The sequence below is a fragment of the Archocentrus centrarchus genome, chromosome 5, assembly GCF_007364275.1.
Source record: "Archocentrus centrarchus isolate MPI-CPG fArcCen1 chromosome 5, fArcCen1, whole genome shotgun sequence".
Taxonomy (NCBI): Eukaryota; Metazoa; Chordata; class Actinopteri; order Cichliformes; family Cichlidae; genus Archocentrus; species Archocentrus centrarchus.
The window spans coordinates 12,166,827-12,179,843 of record NC_044350.1 but is presented as its reverse complement, the minus strand read 5'-3'; the positions used below and the strand labels follow the sequence as shown (position 1 = coordinate 12,179,843).

The 13,017-nt window shown below is 43.2% G+C and overlaps 1 protein-coding gene across 1 annotated transcript in view; it reads left to right on the top strand.

The window, feature by feature from the left end:
* plxna1b (plexin A1b) overlaps positions 1 to 13,017 on the top strand; it is a 188,250-nt gene that overhangs the window by 99,119 nt on the left and 76,114 nt on the right. The window contains exons 5-8 of the mRNA XM_030728514.1: positions 6,531 to 6,631; positions 8,586 to 8,709; positions 10,063 to 10,216; positions 11,295 to 11,394. Coding sequence (XP_030584374.1) covers positions 6,531 to 6,631; positions 8,586 to 8,709; positions 10,063 to 10,216; positions 11,295 to 11,394 — 479 coding nt within the window. The remainder of the gene's footprint in view (positions 1 to 6,530; positions 6,632 to 8,585; positions 8,710 to 10,062; positions 10,217 to 11,294; positions 11,395 to 13,017) is intronic.

The window sequence follows — 13,017 nt, the reverse complement described above, 5'->3', positions numbered from 1 at the left end:
CCTTTCTGTACAATATTCTTGAATGTGTGTGCGCCTCATCAGAAAAGTGTGCTCAGACACTTGTGTATGATGCTATCAGCCCTAATGGAAGTCTAGCTGCCACTAGATAGCTGTGTCTTTCTCTCATCTTTCTCTGTTATACTTTGCCATCTTTTCCCAAAGGATGGTGTGATAGAGCGACTGATATGGTTAGAAAAGAGGGTGAGATGGATAGGGAGGTTAATGGTTTCTCCCCCTCCCCCCGTTCCTTCTCAATCACTATCAATCGGCCGTACGGTCGGTTCTCCTGTTGCTTCACAGTGATTGGGTTGTAAGGATATGGCCCCGACTGATTGGAACGAGGCCAATCAACAGCTGGCATAGCCAATGGCGCTGCTCCTAGTGGCACACTATACTACACAGTTTCATGCCTTAAACCAGAAGTCACACTGAGTAGAACAATGAACGTCGCTCATGCATGACAGCACAGGGAATTGTTTTGAATTTGAGTCAAATTTCTTTTCAGATTCACGCACAGCAGGCCTCGTCAGGACCCGGTTAGAAAGTATCAAATGGGGGGGAAAGCTGTGTGGAAAGGCAGAATAGCACGTTTTCTTCCTGGGTCTGTCGTCATAAATTACAAAAGGAAAAGAACATGACACTGATAAATGGAACTAGAAAGACATTTGCGCACAATAACTGGGGCTGTAAGTACTGATTGTTTTATTTCACTTCAACTCATTTGCATTTTTGGCAAACATGTCTTTTAAAGGAAAAAAGGAAAAAAAATCTCAGAAAAATGTTTGAAAGCCAAATCGGAAACATGAAGATCACTGCACTTGCCTTGAGGAATACTGCTTGGCTTCTACATACTGTTGTGCAGTGTTTCAGTAGACGACTCTACGTTCTGCAGTTGCGATTTGTTTCTCACTTGAGTTGCATGCTGGTGCACATGCGCTGCAGACCTGAACTCCTCTAGATATTACTCAGCATACCTAACGTGCACGTGCGAACGCGAATGTCCAGCACAGTTGGATTCGGCATCAACTGGTCTTTAACTTGCCAGCTTGCTAGTGCAAAGTTGGATTCAGCTGATGTGCGAATGGCAGTGCTCTTGTGTATTAACCATTAGTGGGTGGGCATCATGCATCCTGCCCCCTGCATACTCTCACCTAAACCACACATGGTATTTTCAGTATGTCTGTATCTCATGTAACTATAAGCTTACAGTAATGCTTATAGAAATATGGCATCAGGCATAATTAGCTAAATTACTGACCACATGTCTCTTCTCAGTTCTCAGTTTGCACATTTAGTTATTTTGATATTCAGCACAGACTAATTACGAATGAAAGGTTGCATATCAAGGCAAAGCCAATCAGACGGATTTTGTTTATTCCCATCAGTTCAGTGCCCCTCTCTCCACAAAACACTATCTGCTCATACACCTTCCCAGTGCATGGACTTCCACACATGCAGCCTCCTGTGAGCGCAAATAAAAGAAAAGCAGCATTTGCCCCCCCCATTGCCCCCCCCCCCCCCCCCCCCCCCCCCCCCCCCCTTTGTTTTCCCCTCTCTTTCCTCTCTGCTTCCCTCTCTGTGTATATGGTGGTGGGTTGCTTGGCAGTGCTAATGGAAATGCCAGCTGTGTGGCTCCTCACTCCTCACCAAGTCCATTTACTAAAGTGACAGAGTCATTTACCAGGCAGACGGCCTCTCCTATCCTCACTTAATAGAAGACCCCTAGGCCTGTCTACCTTAGCCGGTCACATTTACCTCTTTTTCTCCCTCTACAGTCTCTTTGTTCCAACTCTTTGTTTTCTACAGTTTTTCAATCTCTGTCTCATGCTTTGTCTTCCCCCCCCCACTCTGCTCCCTCATCCCACCTCGTTCTTCTGTCTCCTCTCTCTTTATGTCAGGCTCTTTCTCACTAAAGGGACAGAGTGTAGTGGACAAATAGCGACACAAAGATTGAGAGTATATTGACCTATTGCTGAGAATAGCTCCTGTTAGAAGAGTTAATGGGAAAGTCCATGTGATGAGGGTGTTGGTGAAGACAGATTGGTTTCCATATCTTTATTTTTCAAAGTTTTTCTTTTTCTCACTTTTGTTTTGTTGATGTAGACTCTTCACACTGTTCATTTACTGTTGCACTTACTTCTGAATTAATGTCTTATAGGATAGCTGGGACTTTAGCTGTCATCTTAAGTGACCTAGAATGCAAATGACAAATAAATATATAGTTAGAAGTGCTTCTTGTTTTCACCAGGATATAGATGAAGAGTTCAAAACAGTGTTTCCAAAGAGAAAAAACAAAGACAGAGGATGAGGGCAAAAGAGAAGTAGAACTGTTCAGAAACAAGAAACGGCAAACAAAGCAAAATATAAAAGACATAAAACACAGAGAGGGAGGTATGAAGGGGTGCCAGGTGTACAAGTACTGTGGGGATTGAGTTTTGAGAGAAAGATTACAGCTTTCTTGTCATACATAAAGGCTTAAACATGTCTGCAGGGCCAGTTTATGACCTTGGCTATTTGTATCATAACATCTCTGAATTGTAACAGTCATTTAGTGTTTGGACATCTGTCAACAAACTCAGTGTGACAGCAGATACGTTTTCGATGGGACACACTGATTGCTGCCTCTCACTTTTTGCATCAACCACTTTAGCATCTTTTTTTTTTTTTAGCCATCTACAGCATCTCCTCTCCCTTGTCAGCGCCATACTGTGCCAGTGTTGTTTGCTTTCCTTCTTATCTCCAATCAGTCAACACATCAACCCTAGCCTTGCTTGCCATTGATCTTGTAAGCCCCTTACAATCCAGTCAATGCACACATGCTAACCCAGCCTTTGATACGACTCCTGCCCCCCGCCCCATGTACACACACACACACACACACACACACACACACACACACACACACATCCAGCAAGTGTGGAATACTGACTCACTTATATGGATATACTGACTGTTGTAAGAGGTGTTTAGCACCCCCATTTCAGTATTGTTGATATGATTCACTGTTGCCAAAGCAGAAGATGACAACATCAACCACAACACATTTAGTGAAGTTTTATCCTAACAAATAGTTGTGTCTGTCTTTGTTTCTATTTGTGCGTCCTCCCGGAGCGTTTAGCGGCTATGTGGATAGGTATTGATTTCTCTGTTGCACAGGGCTATTCACTGCCTCCACGGATTAAACCAAGAGAAAGTGCAAGTTGATTGACGGTTATTGAAAGAATGCAGGTGTGATTAATGTCAGTTTACGGAAAAGAGGCCACAGAGGAATGATGACGAGGTGATGACCGTACTCATCTTGCTGTTTTCTTTCCCCCTTCCTGAATTACAGCATTGCAGCCATTTTAAGTTAAGTGTTAAGCACGAGAGGTTTGGTGGTAGTTGTATAGCGAGGCACGGGTATTGCCAATTTGTGATGCAGAGTCTCAAGCAGATATCTAAAAATAACTGAAATCAAGCAGTGATTTCTTCCTCTTGGCCCCCAGACACTATAACCCAGTCTCTTTTCTTGCAGACAGCTACACCCCCTCCTCCTCCTCTCTTCTTCTCTAGCCTCTCCCTGTGTTTGAATGTTTAAAAAAAAAAAAAAAGAAGCCGCAACAAGGCCGATCCTTTTATGTCTTTACAGTTTACAACCAATGAAAAGCTGCGCTGAAAGCTTTATAGTTCCTCTGGGTTTTGGGGGTGACCGTCACAAAGCCTGTTAGCTGGACGCTTAAAGGCAGGTGATAGCGCTCTGTAAAAACAGATTGAAGGGGAAAGGTGGAAAGTTTATAGCTGAAAGGAGATGTCATGGCATTGTGATATGGTCAGGGTAGAAGGTTGACAACAGAGGAAGCAGGAGCAAGAAAAGGAGAATTGAGTTACAGCAGTGGATGCTATTGTAAATAAGGAGAAGTCAAGAGAGAGGAGATGGCGGGCTTGGTTTATAAGGTCATTTAAAGGAGTAATGTGGCGCGCTGTCTGGAATTGCCTTTCATTAAAAGAGCCATCGAGAGAGACAGGAAGAGGGAGACAGTGAGGATAAGTGTGTGTGTATCTGTGTGTGAGCGTGTGTGTGTGTCTGTACTCCTAAGACAGAGAGAAACAGATTTTTTTTTTTTTTATTGTATCTACATGTAGTCATACACATGCGTTCCCAGCTCCTGGAAAACATTTTATTTCCACACTAATTTCCTTTCATAAGCTTTGTGTCACCACCACTCAGCAGGGCCCACGGTGTCATCACCACTACTGCTGCAGGAATAGTTGTGAACAATAGGTCATACCTATCATTACACAGGGCCATGATAAGATTATGCTAGCTAACCAAGGACCCACAGTGTTAGTATGATTTATGTGGACCATTGTCCTTAATCGCAGTCACAGTGAATTACGGTGAATGAAGGGGGAATTGGTTGGTATATGTGATGATATGTGGAACATATTCTTTCCTTTCAATTTTTTTTTTTTTTGAGGTATAAAGACATCCTGTAAGGTGTCCAATCACATATCCTCAGCTCCAGCTGCTTTTTTCCCCATCTGTCTATCCATCATCTCTTAATTCATTCACATGCCTTTCCCCCTCTGTCTCTCTTTTATTATCAAAGACACCAAAAGACCCGGCCCCCCCGTTCCATCCTTCTTTAAACTTTCCTTTCAGATGAAACCTAGGCTCACACTCATTTTGACAGTGACACATAGCAGGCATCTGCCACCATATCCCATCTAGTCAGCAAAATGTCCTTGCCAATTTGCACCGTGTGTCTTCCATTACACTTCTCTTTTCCTCTATTCATCCATGCAGCCAGCACTTCCAGTAGATGACCGCTGTTCTCGTTTCCCTTACAGTCCTCCACCATTGCTTGTTTGCATCATTTCATCTGTCTTTTTTTTTGAGGACAGAAAGTCAGCAAGAAAGCTACTATATTGAGGTCTACATTGACTACAGAGTGGGGACTAACTGCTTGTTTCTGCATATAGAAGTAATAAATGAGATGATGGTTACAAACAGTGATATAAGGACAAGGACCATAGAGTGAAAAGAAAATGGATATGCACTCAAGAAATATGCACTCAGGAAACAGGGAAAAGAAAGAAGTGTAATAGCATATAGTGTCAAGTGTTTTTGATTGTCCTGTGAGTCTTCACAAAGGCCCAAAGCCAGTTTGCCACAAGGCATTCGGAGCATACATTAGTTCCATCATGTCGCATCTACCTCATATCTTTGGTGTACTTAGAACTTGCCGAGGAATCCCGGCCCCAGTTTAATATTTCGGTCCTGTATTCCTTTGTCCACCTGTTTCCCGTTCTGCTGCTAACCACCTTTATCTTCAGCCTCGGGCCTCTGCTTTTTCTCTTCCATGTTTTTCTTTTCTCTTATCGCTCTGCTTTCCCGCCTCCCCCACCTATCTGTACCACATAAAAAAGACACCACTTCAGTCCCCCCTACATACCACTTGAATGAGGTTCTCATGGTTAAATCTGTCTGTGTGATGTGAAAGTGTTACCCAGGGGAAAGATTGTTAAATGCTTTTACTTAGTGATCAGCTGGCCCACTCTATGCTGCATGATTTAAAACTAGCCTGCAGTGGCAACATGATACACACACACACACACGAACACACAAAACATACATGCACATCATGAAACAGGCATCTAGCAAATCATCATCTTGGGGCCCGCTGGTGAAGAAAAGTTGGATGTGGCGCTGACACTTGCAAGACATACAAACACATGTGCCTGCTTTGTTGCCCACTAACATTCTCGGGCATAAGCTTTCAATCTGTCTGTCACACTTTTGAACACGCTCAGCCTGTTGTGAAAATCTTGAAATACACACACATTCTTTCATGTTCGCTGGGGCCGTGTCGTGAACCATCTGTCGTCACCTTTAACTGAAGCGGGGGGCTAAACTTGCACACTTGATCTGGTTTCGTGGACAACATCTGCAGCCTATCATCACGCTTGTGCAGTCACACACACACACCGGGTAGTGTCACATTGATGCACTAAGGTTTTGTTGCACAGATTTGTACAGATGCTTGAATTCCTTCTGTCATACGTGTGCACACGCACGCACACACACACACACACGCACGCACACACACTGGTGGGTCTGTCCTTCTGGTCCTCTGCCTCCTGTTGGTTTTTGAGGTCACCTGTCAATCACAGCGCTGTTGCCGTGTTCACCTTTTAGGTGTCCCATCATGCATTGCAAGGCCTCTCCTGTACATGCTTGACTGGAGGCCGTCACCCACTGCTGGAATGGCTCACCACAGCACATACATGCACAAAGACCAACACGTACACACTTCTCACTGACTAGCACTTAGTCTCTCTCTCTCTCAGGAACACACACTGACACAAACTCACACTAACTGTTTGCTGATTGCATTTTTTAAATAGAAAGAGTCTGATAAGCTGTCAAATTCTTACCTCCATCCGGCTGAATATACTCTTCATTTTACGAGTTCGATTGTGAAGACACTAATTGCCTCCCTGCTCGCTATCTCTTTTCTCTCTTCTCTTCTTGCGCTCTCTCTCTGTAGGTGGTGAGAGTTCCAGTAGAGAGCTGTGAGCAGTACACCACTTGCGGGGAGTGTTTGGGCTCCAGAGACCCTCACTGTGGATGGTGTGTTCTCCACAATATGTAAGTGCTACACACACTCATGCACACATTAACATACTTCACCTTGGTGCCCTTCATATTTAGCCTATTGCATTACATTGTAGAGAATGGTGAAAGCAGTGTTTAGGTGTTTTAGTTCAGCACATCATGTCGGGAGTGGTAACAGCCACCTGAATAGTTACATGTTGTACTTAGTAGGCTTTTGACAACCAACTTGTGTTGGCACAACTATTTTCTAGATTTGTTATTATCAGCGTGTTTTGGCTTTAATAAAATGCATCTAACAACTATAAATTAGTCCTCTAATTAATCATTCAAGAGGAAATCTAACTTGTGCAACAGAACTCGACAGCTTACATTAATAAAACTGTTTTTCTCAGTGCTACTTCGCCTGTTTTGTGTGTTTGAGCACAGTATTGTACACCTGCACACTTTCACAGCAACAGATTTTAGAATTAGTCACTTACATTGTTAGTCTTTGCTTTTTGGATTAAGTCTTGTTTGCAGTAAGATTACAGTTTAAGGTTAGATATGTAATAGAGAGATTCGCAGTCAGAAAATTAAGCTTATCCGTCATAAGGGTGCAGTGATACATTTTAACACTGTCTATCTGTAATCTCGCCGTTCTTTCTCTTTGACTGGAGGGTTTGTGTACACACAGTGTAGAGTGTGAGAACACTTACATGTTATTGAGAGGTGACAGGATGTTAAACCACATTTGGAACGCCTCAAGCTTTTGGCGTGATGCCATCTCTTAGTGCATTAATTAAACTTACAGTACAACAGTACAAATCACCAAACTGTCTCTCCTCAAGGCGCACGCTCATACATGCGCACACGCCACCTGTGTTTCCACATTTCAGGAGGCACACTACACATATTTGAAATCATACACACAATCATGATCAGACTTATTCAGTGATAACCCCCCCCCCCCCCCCCCCCCCCCCCCCCCCCCCCCAATTTGGGTGCATGGAATTGAAATGGGGGGAATGGACACACACACGCACACACAAACACAGAGAAAACACTTCATTTACACGAATACACAGTCACACACCCCAGAGGAGCAGTAGAAGGGAAAAAGGTTCCTAATGAGAAAAGGTGCACAAGTTTGTATTTTTTTTTGCTAATGCCTTACAGTGTGTGTGTGTGTGTGTGTGTGTGTATGTCAGGGACTCTCAGGTGAGTGTTTGGCGACAGCTTTTTCTTCCTGAATGTGAGTGAAGGCTAACTAAATGAGGGAATGGGGGCACTGCTGTATGAAGGAAGCAGTTAGCATTTTTTTTTCCTGCCTCCCTATTATTGTTAAGGACTTGCAGTACGCTGCATCAGCACTTTCTTCTCACCACTGGGACCAGATGTTGTTAGCGCGAAGGTGAAAGTGATAGCTAATGCATTATGAATTGCTTATAGTAAAACCACTACGATCCAGGGCTGAATGCTGATTTTTAGCACGATCAGTTGGCTTTTAATAAGCGCGGGTGAAATTGCTGACCCCTTTGATATGCAGCTGGTAGGAAATTGCATCATTTTTACTGTTCAGGGGAACTTTAACGATCGCCTGTATATCTCCTGAGAAGTTTGAATTGGGTGGGCCTGTAAACTGGAAAGATGTGGGGAGCTGGCTGGTCTTGTAGCCTGGCAGTTCTTGCACAAATGTCAGGCCCAATAAGGTAATGATCTAAAGGCCTACAGTAATGGCTGGGGGAAGCTATTAGCCTATTTGTCTTTTATTATTGCTCCCATTTCTGTGTGACTGTGATGGCTATGCTTGTTTATCATCTTAATATGATTGTCATATTAGTTTAACAGTTTCTTGTGTCCTCTGTTGCCTCTTTCCTCCTCTCATCTCTTGTCGTACTCATTTTCTGTTACGCTCTTCTTACCTTTCTTCCTATTAATTCTATAAATTTCCATCTATCTTCATTTTCCTCTGTCCTCTTTCTCATCTTCTTGTCTTCCTATTTCCTAGATGTTCCCGTAAGGACCGTTGCGAGCGGGCCGGAGAGCCCCAGAGGTTTGCCTCTGACCAGAGACAGTGTGTGGAGCTAACTGTTCAGCCAAGAAATATTTCTGTCACGATGTCTGAAGTCCAGGTATGTCCTTATTTTTCAGCGGTCACAGATATCTTACTTTAGCAGAAAGACTGTAAATAGGGCAAAACTCATAGCCGGTAATAAAATCTGCCTACTGAACCCTACTGAAGATTAAATTTGTCTTGATTTGTAAAAAAAAAAAAAAAAAAAAATTCCATAGAGTAAAGCTTGTGTGTCCTGCTCTTACTTGGCGAAGTGAGGAAGTTGCTGGTCGCAGCCAAGAAATGGCCTGGCACATAACCCGCTGTTAAAATGTCATGTTGTTGTTTTCAGACTAAACGAGCAAGCATAACATAACATAATAATCAGTGAGTTTTAGAGGTGCCGGTAGACAGATTTAGTTACTGTTATTTGACAGAGACAGGGTGGCATTTCCCAAAATGTCAAGCTAAGGTTAGTGTCGTCTCAAAATAGTTTAGGCCGGTTGGATGAAGCAGGGGTATTTTTCAGCAGATAAGTTGCTGGTTTATTTAATGGGGATGTCATAGTTAAGAGCGCTGTGAAGTTTGCTGCTCGCTTCACTGCCCAGCCTTTTTGCCATACAAATGAGTTTTAATCATCAGTTGTACTGATACAGCATCTGTTGAGTACTTACTTTTCTGAGTAAAATACGATAGAAATGGAATATTTATTACCAAATATTTGCCTTCCTCGTCTTCACAAAGCTAAAATACAAAATACAGTTTCTGTTGATCAGAGGAAATCTTAGTTCTTAATGACTGAATTAGTCCCAACATCATTACTGGTGCAACACTGAAAAATACCATTACAGAGATATGAGCAAGGAAATCAGCAAATCAAGATACAGTTGGCATCTCTGTAGCTGGTGTGCAGTGCTCCCAGTTTCCACTGGAATGTAAGCGCAGTCTTATGTAATGCATTGTCTAGGAAAATTCACAAAATCTTACACCCAAAAAAATTTTTTGATATTTACAGCAAAGTTAATTAGAAATCTGCTTTCCATGGCCTCGTAATCAACATTCTCACTCGGAGCTTTTCGAGGTCTCATTCCATCAGCGGCTCCTCGGTGTAATCATATACTGTAGGTTTGACTGATTACAGGTGGCCTCACTTTCATTCTGCACATTAACATGTACACATTAACCTTGCTCGAAATGGCTGCTCCGGTGACTGATGCGCACATGCATACGCACATGCACTCACCTTTTTATTCCTGTTACTGGCACACACACACACACAGACCCATGTTTCGCTCCCCTTCTCTCCCAACACCCATTAACCCTCATGTCATATCTTATAACAATCCATGTACACCGTGTCCTTCCATTGATCAAGCATTGGATACTGATTCTCTCGCTTTCTTTCACCCCCTCTCCCCCTCCCACACCATAGCTCGTCCTCCAAGCGCGCAATGTGCCCGATCTCTCAGTGGGGGTCAACTGCTCCTTTGAGGACTATGTGGAGACAGAGGGACGGATCCAGGGTGGACACATCTTTTGCCTGTCTCCTTCTGCGCGGGACATCGCCCCAATCACTCGGAACAAAGGTCAGGGTAGGAAGGGTAATGGGTGATGAAGTCATGCAGTGAGGTCATTGGGCGGTAGCACTGAGATGGGAGGGGAGGGTTATGACAAGTTTAAGCAACACATTTGAAGACTGTAGGCAGAAACTCTTTATGATGACATCTTTGTGGTTTTATTTTGCCTTTTTAATCATTTCATCCTTTTTTTCCCCATCTTTTTGTGTAATTTTCTCTTCCATCTTTGCCATTGTGTACTGTATATTCACCACCATGAGCAGCTGCGTCTCCTTCTAAGGGATCTTGTAGTACACTGCAACTTTACAGCAGAATTTTAATGTTACCAGTTGATTTGCTTTGTGTGTCTATATTCAGAATTCCTTGTCACTATCAATAACGGCCACCCACTCGCTTTGAGAGGCCCAAACACAAGTCCAGCTCCATCTACTGAAAATAGAACTGTTTTTATAGTCCCATTATCAACCATTGTGCAGTGATGTCACTTTCATTTTATTTATCTAAAAGACTGGTTTTGTGCTTAACTTCTTTTCAAAGCGGTAACTTCAGTGTGGTTTAGCGTTATGTTTAAAAATATCTACATCTTTTCTTTTTTTTTTTTCCCAGAGATTATGCACCTGTTTTATGTCCAATTCTGTCACACCACAAAGATATTAAAAAAAAACTTGTTTTATATCCACATTCAAAGCACTGAAAGCATGTCACATAGTGCGCACTAAGTTTCCTCAAAGCAACATCACAGTGGTTCTTCAACTGAGCCCATTATGCCCCATTATGAGTTCTCATCAGCCTTGGCATCCAAACACTGATTTGTGCTGCTATTTTTAATGCCACCCTACTGCGGGTGTGACATGAGTAGTGTGTTGCTAAGCTGCAGTATGTCTTTGTGTATGTGTTATCTGTTAAGGGCACAAAAGTGGAATTCGGAAGTGTCACACTGTATCAACAAATTGTGTTAATTTATAGCCACGTTTGTTCGGTTTTTAGGTATAACTGTAACTGTTTGGTTATGTGTTTGACTTTTCTCTAAACCTTCAGAGAGAGCAGCGCAACTCTTAATCTTGTTGTTTCTCTGTGTGACATGCAGGTGACAAACGGGTGGTGAAACTTTACCTTAAGTCCAAGGAGACGGGCAAGAAGTTTGCCAGTGTCGACTTTGTCTTCTACAACTGCAGCGTCCACCAGTCGTAAGTTAGAATGAGTACATGTTTTTGGACTAATTTGACAGCCGTAAATCTCTTTTTTCGTCTTTTCCCTGTTGCTCTTTTAAGAAATGGCCTCTTTGTTCGTTCGTCCCATAGGCTGTCTCTTGTTACTCTCCATGACAGATAGAGGTAGATACATGCGTGTCTATCTCACCCCCTCTGACCTCCACAGGAGGCTTATGTTACAGTTGGAGTAAAAAAATCAAATGTGCCATATATGAGAAACGATCAGGGATATGCATTGGTAATTTTACTCCTTTTATCATATCCCACAGCACACAGTAATGATACTTCCATGATTAATTCATTACATAGTGGTCTACCATAATGCCTCCAAATTTCTGACTCTAACTTAATTATTGTCTTTTACCCGATTGATAAAACGAATACACTTAGCTTTCTGAGCAATTAGATCATCAGTCTGACATTTATTTACCCCATAAAGACCACAGCAAATATGATATTACTGAAATAGTGTGAATGAAATCTTGTGTCTTTTCCGATGAGTTGGTCTCCTTCACACTCCAGATGCCCTCAGCTCTCTGTGCCCAGTTGCAGTTCACCGCCTCGCCTAATCCACCTTCTGCTGAAAATCCGTACCACCCATAGAGCCACACCCCTAGGTCAGTCCTACCGCAAGCCCGATGCACCCTGCCGGGGTAAAAGAATCCTCTAACTCCTCCACCCCGCCCAACACAATACCCTCCCTCCTGCCCATCCGGGGCTGATCCAGGGGAGGCTGAAACGTCTGCTGGGGTATTAGCCTTGGGGCAGCAGATGGCTTTGGGGCCCCTGGGGTACCACAGGGCTCCATCCTGGCTTCCCTCTGGATGCTGGATGAGCCTCCTTCGAGGATTGTCCACAAACACACACACAGGCGCATGCATATACATGTGCGGTGTCACTCCACTCCCGCACTTACTGCTTACTGAAACCCCGACTGTCTCGGACACCTAATCCGTTACTGTGACCTTTAACCCAACCCCCTGCTCTTGTACACAAATCCCCTGCCACAACAACGATGATTAGCTCAGCTGGTTAAGGGTGTGGTGGTTTACAATGTCAACTCACAGTTCATTCATCTCCCACAAGGACCCCGTAATGTCTGTGTTATCTCCCAAAGGGTTTTCCCTTTTCGGTGCATCTTGCATCACATCTTGTGATCCGTGTCAGTACAAATCGTCTTGCGTTAATATAGAAAACAAAAAGTTAAAATATAGAATGACACATTTTCCTAAAATTTGATACATCAAATGTTCCAACATGTCACTAATCATACAAATCAAGTGAAAAAGCATGAGAAGTGACACAGACAAGAGAGTCGCCCATGTGACGATGTTAGCCCAATGAACTCTGATTAAGTCCGCTCCCTGTTCTGATCTAATCCAACCTCAGAGTGATGTAATGGACATGCTTAATGAAGTTAGAGATAGGGCACGTTGCATCTTCTGCAGCAACTCTGATGGTGAAGAGAGATGCTGAGATAAGAATTCCATTTGGAGCTGGCACTATGTCCTGCATACCCACTGCCCCCCCGCCGGCATAAGTGTTTGCCATCTGATGAGATCAGACTGGTAATGTTGTTGGTCTAATCAGTTCAGGCCC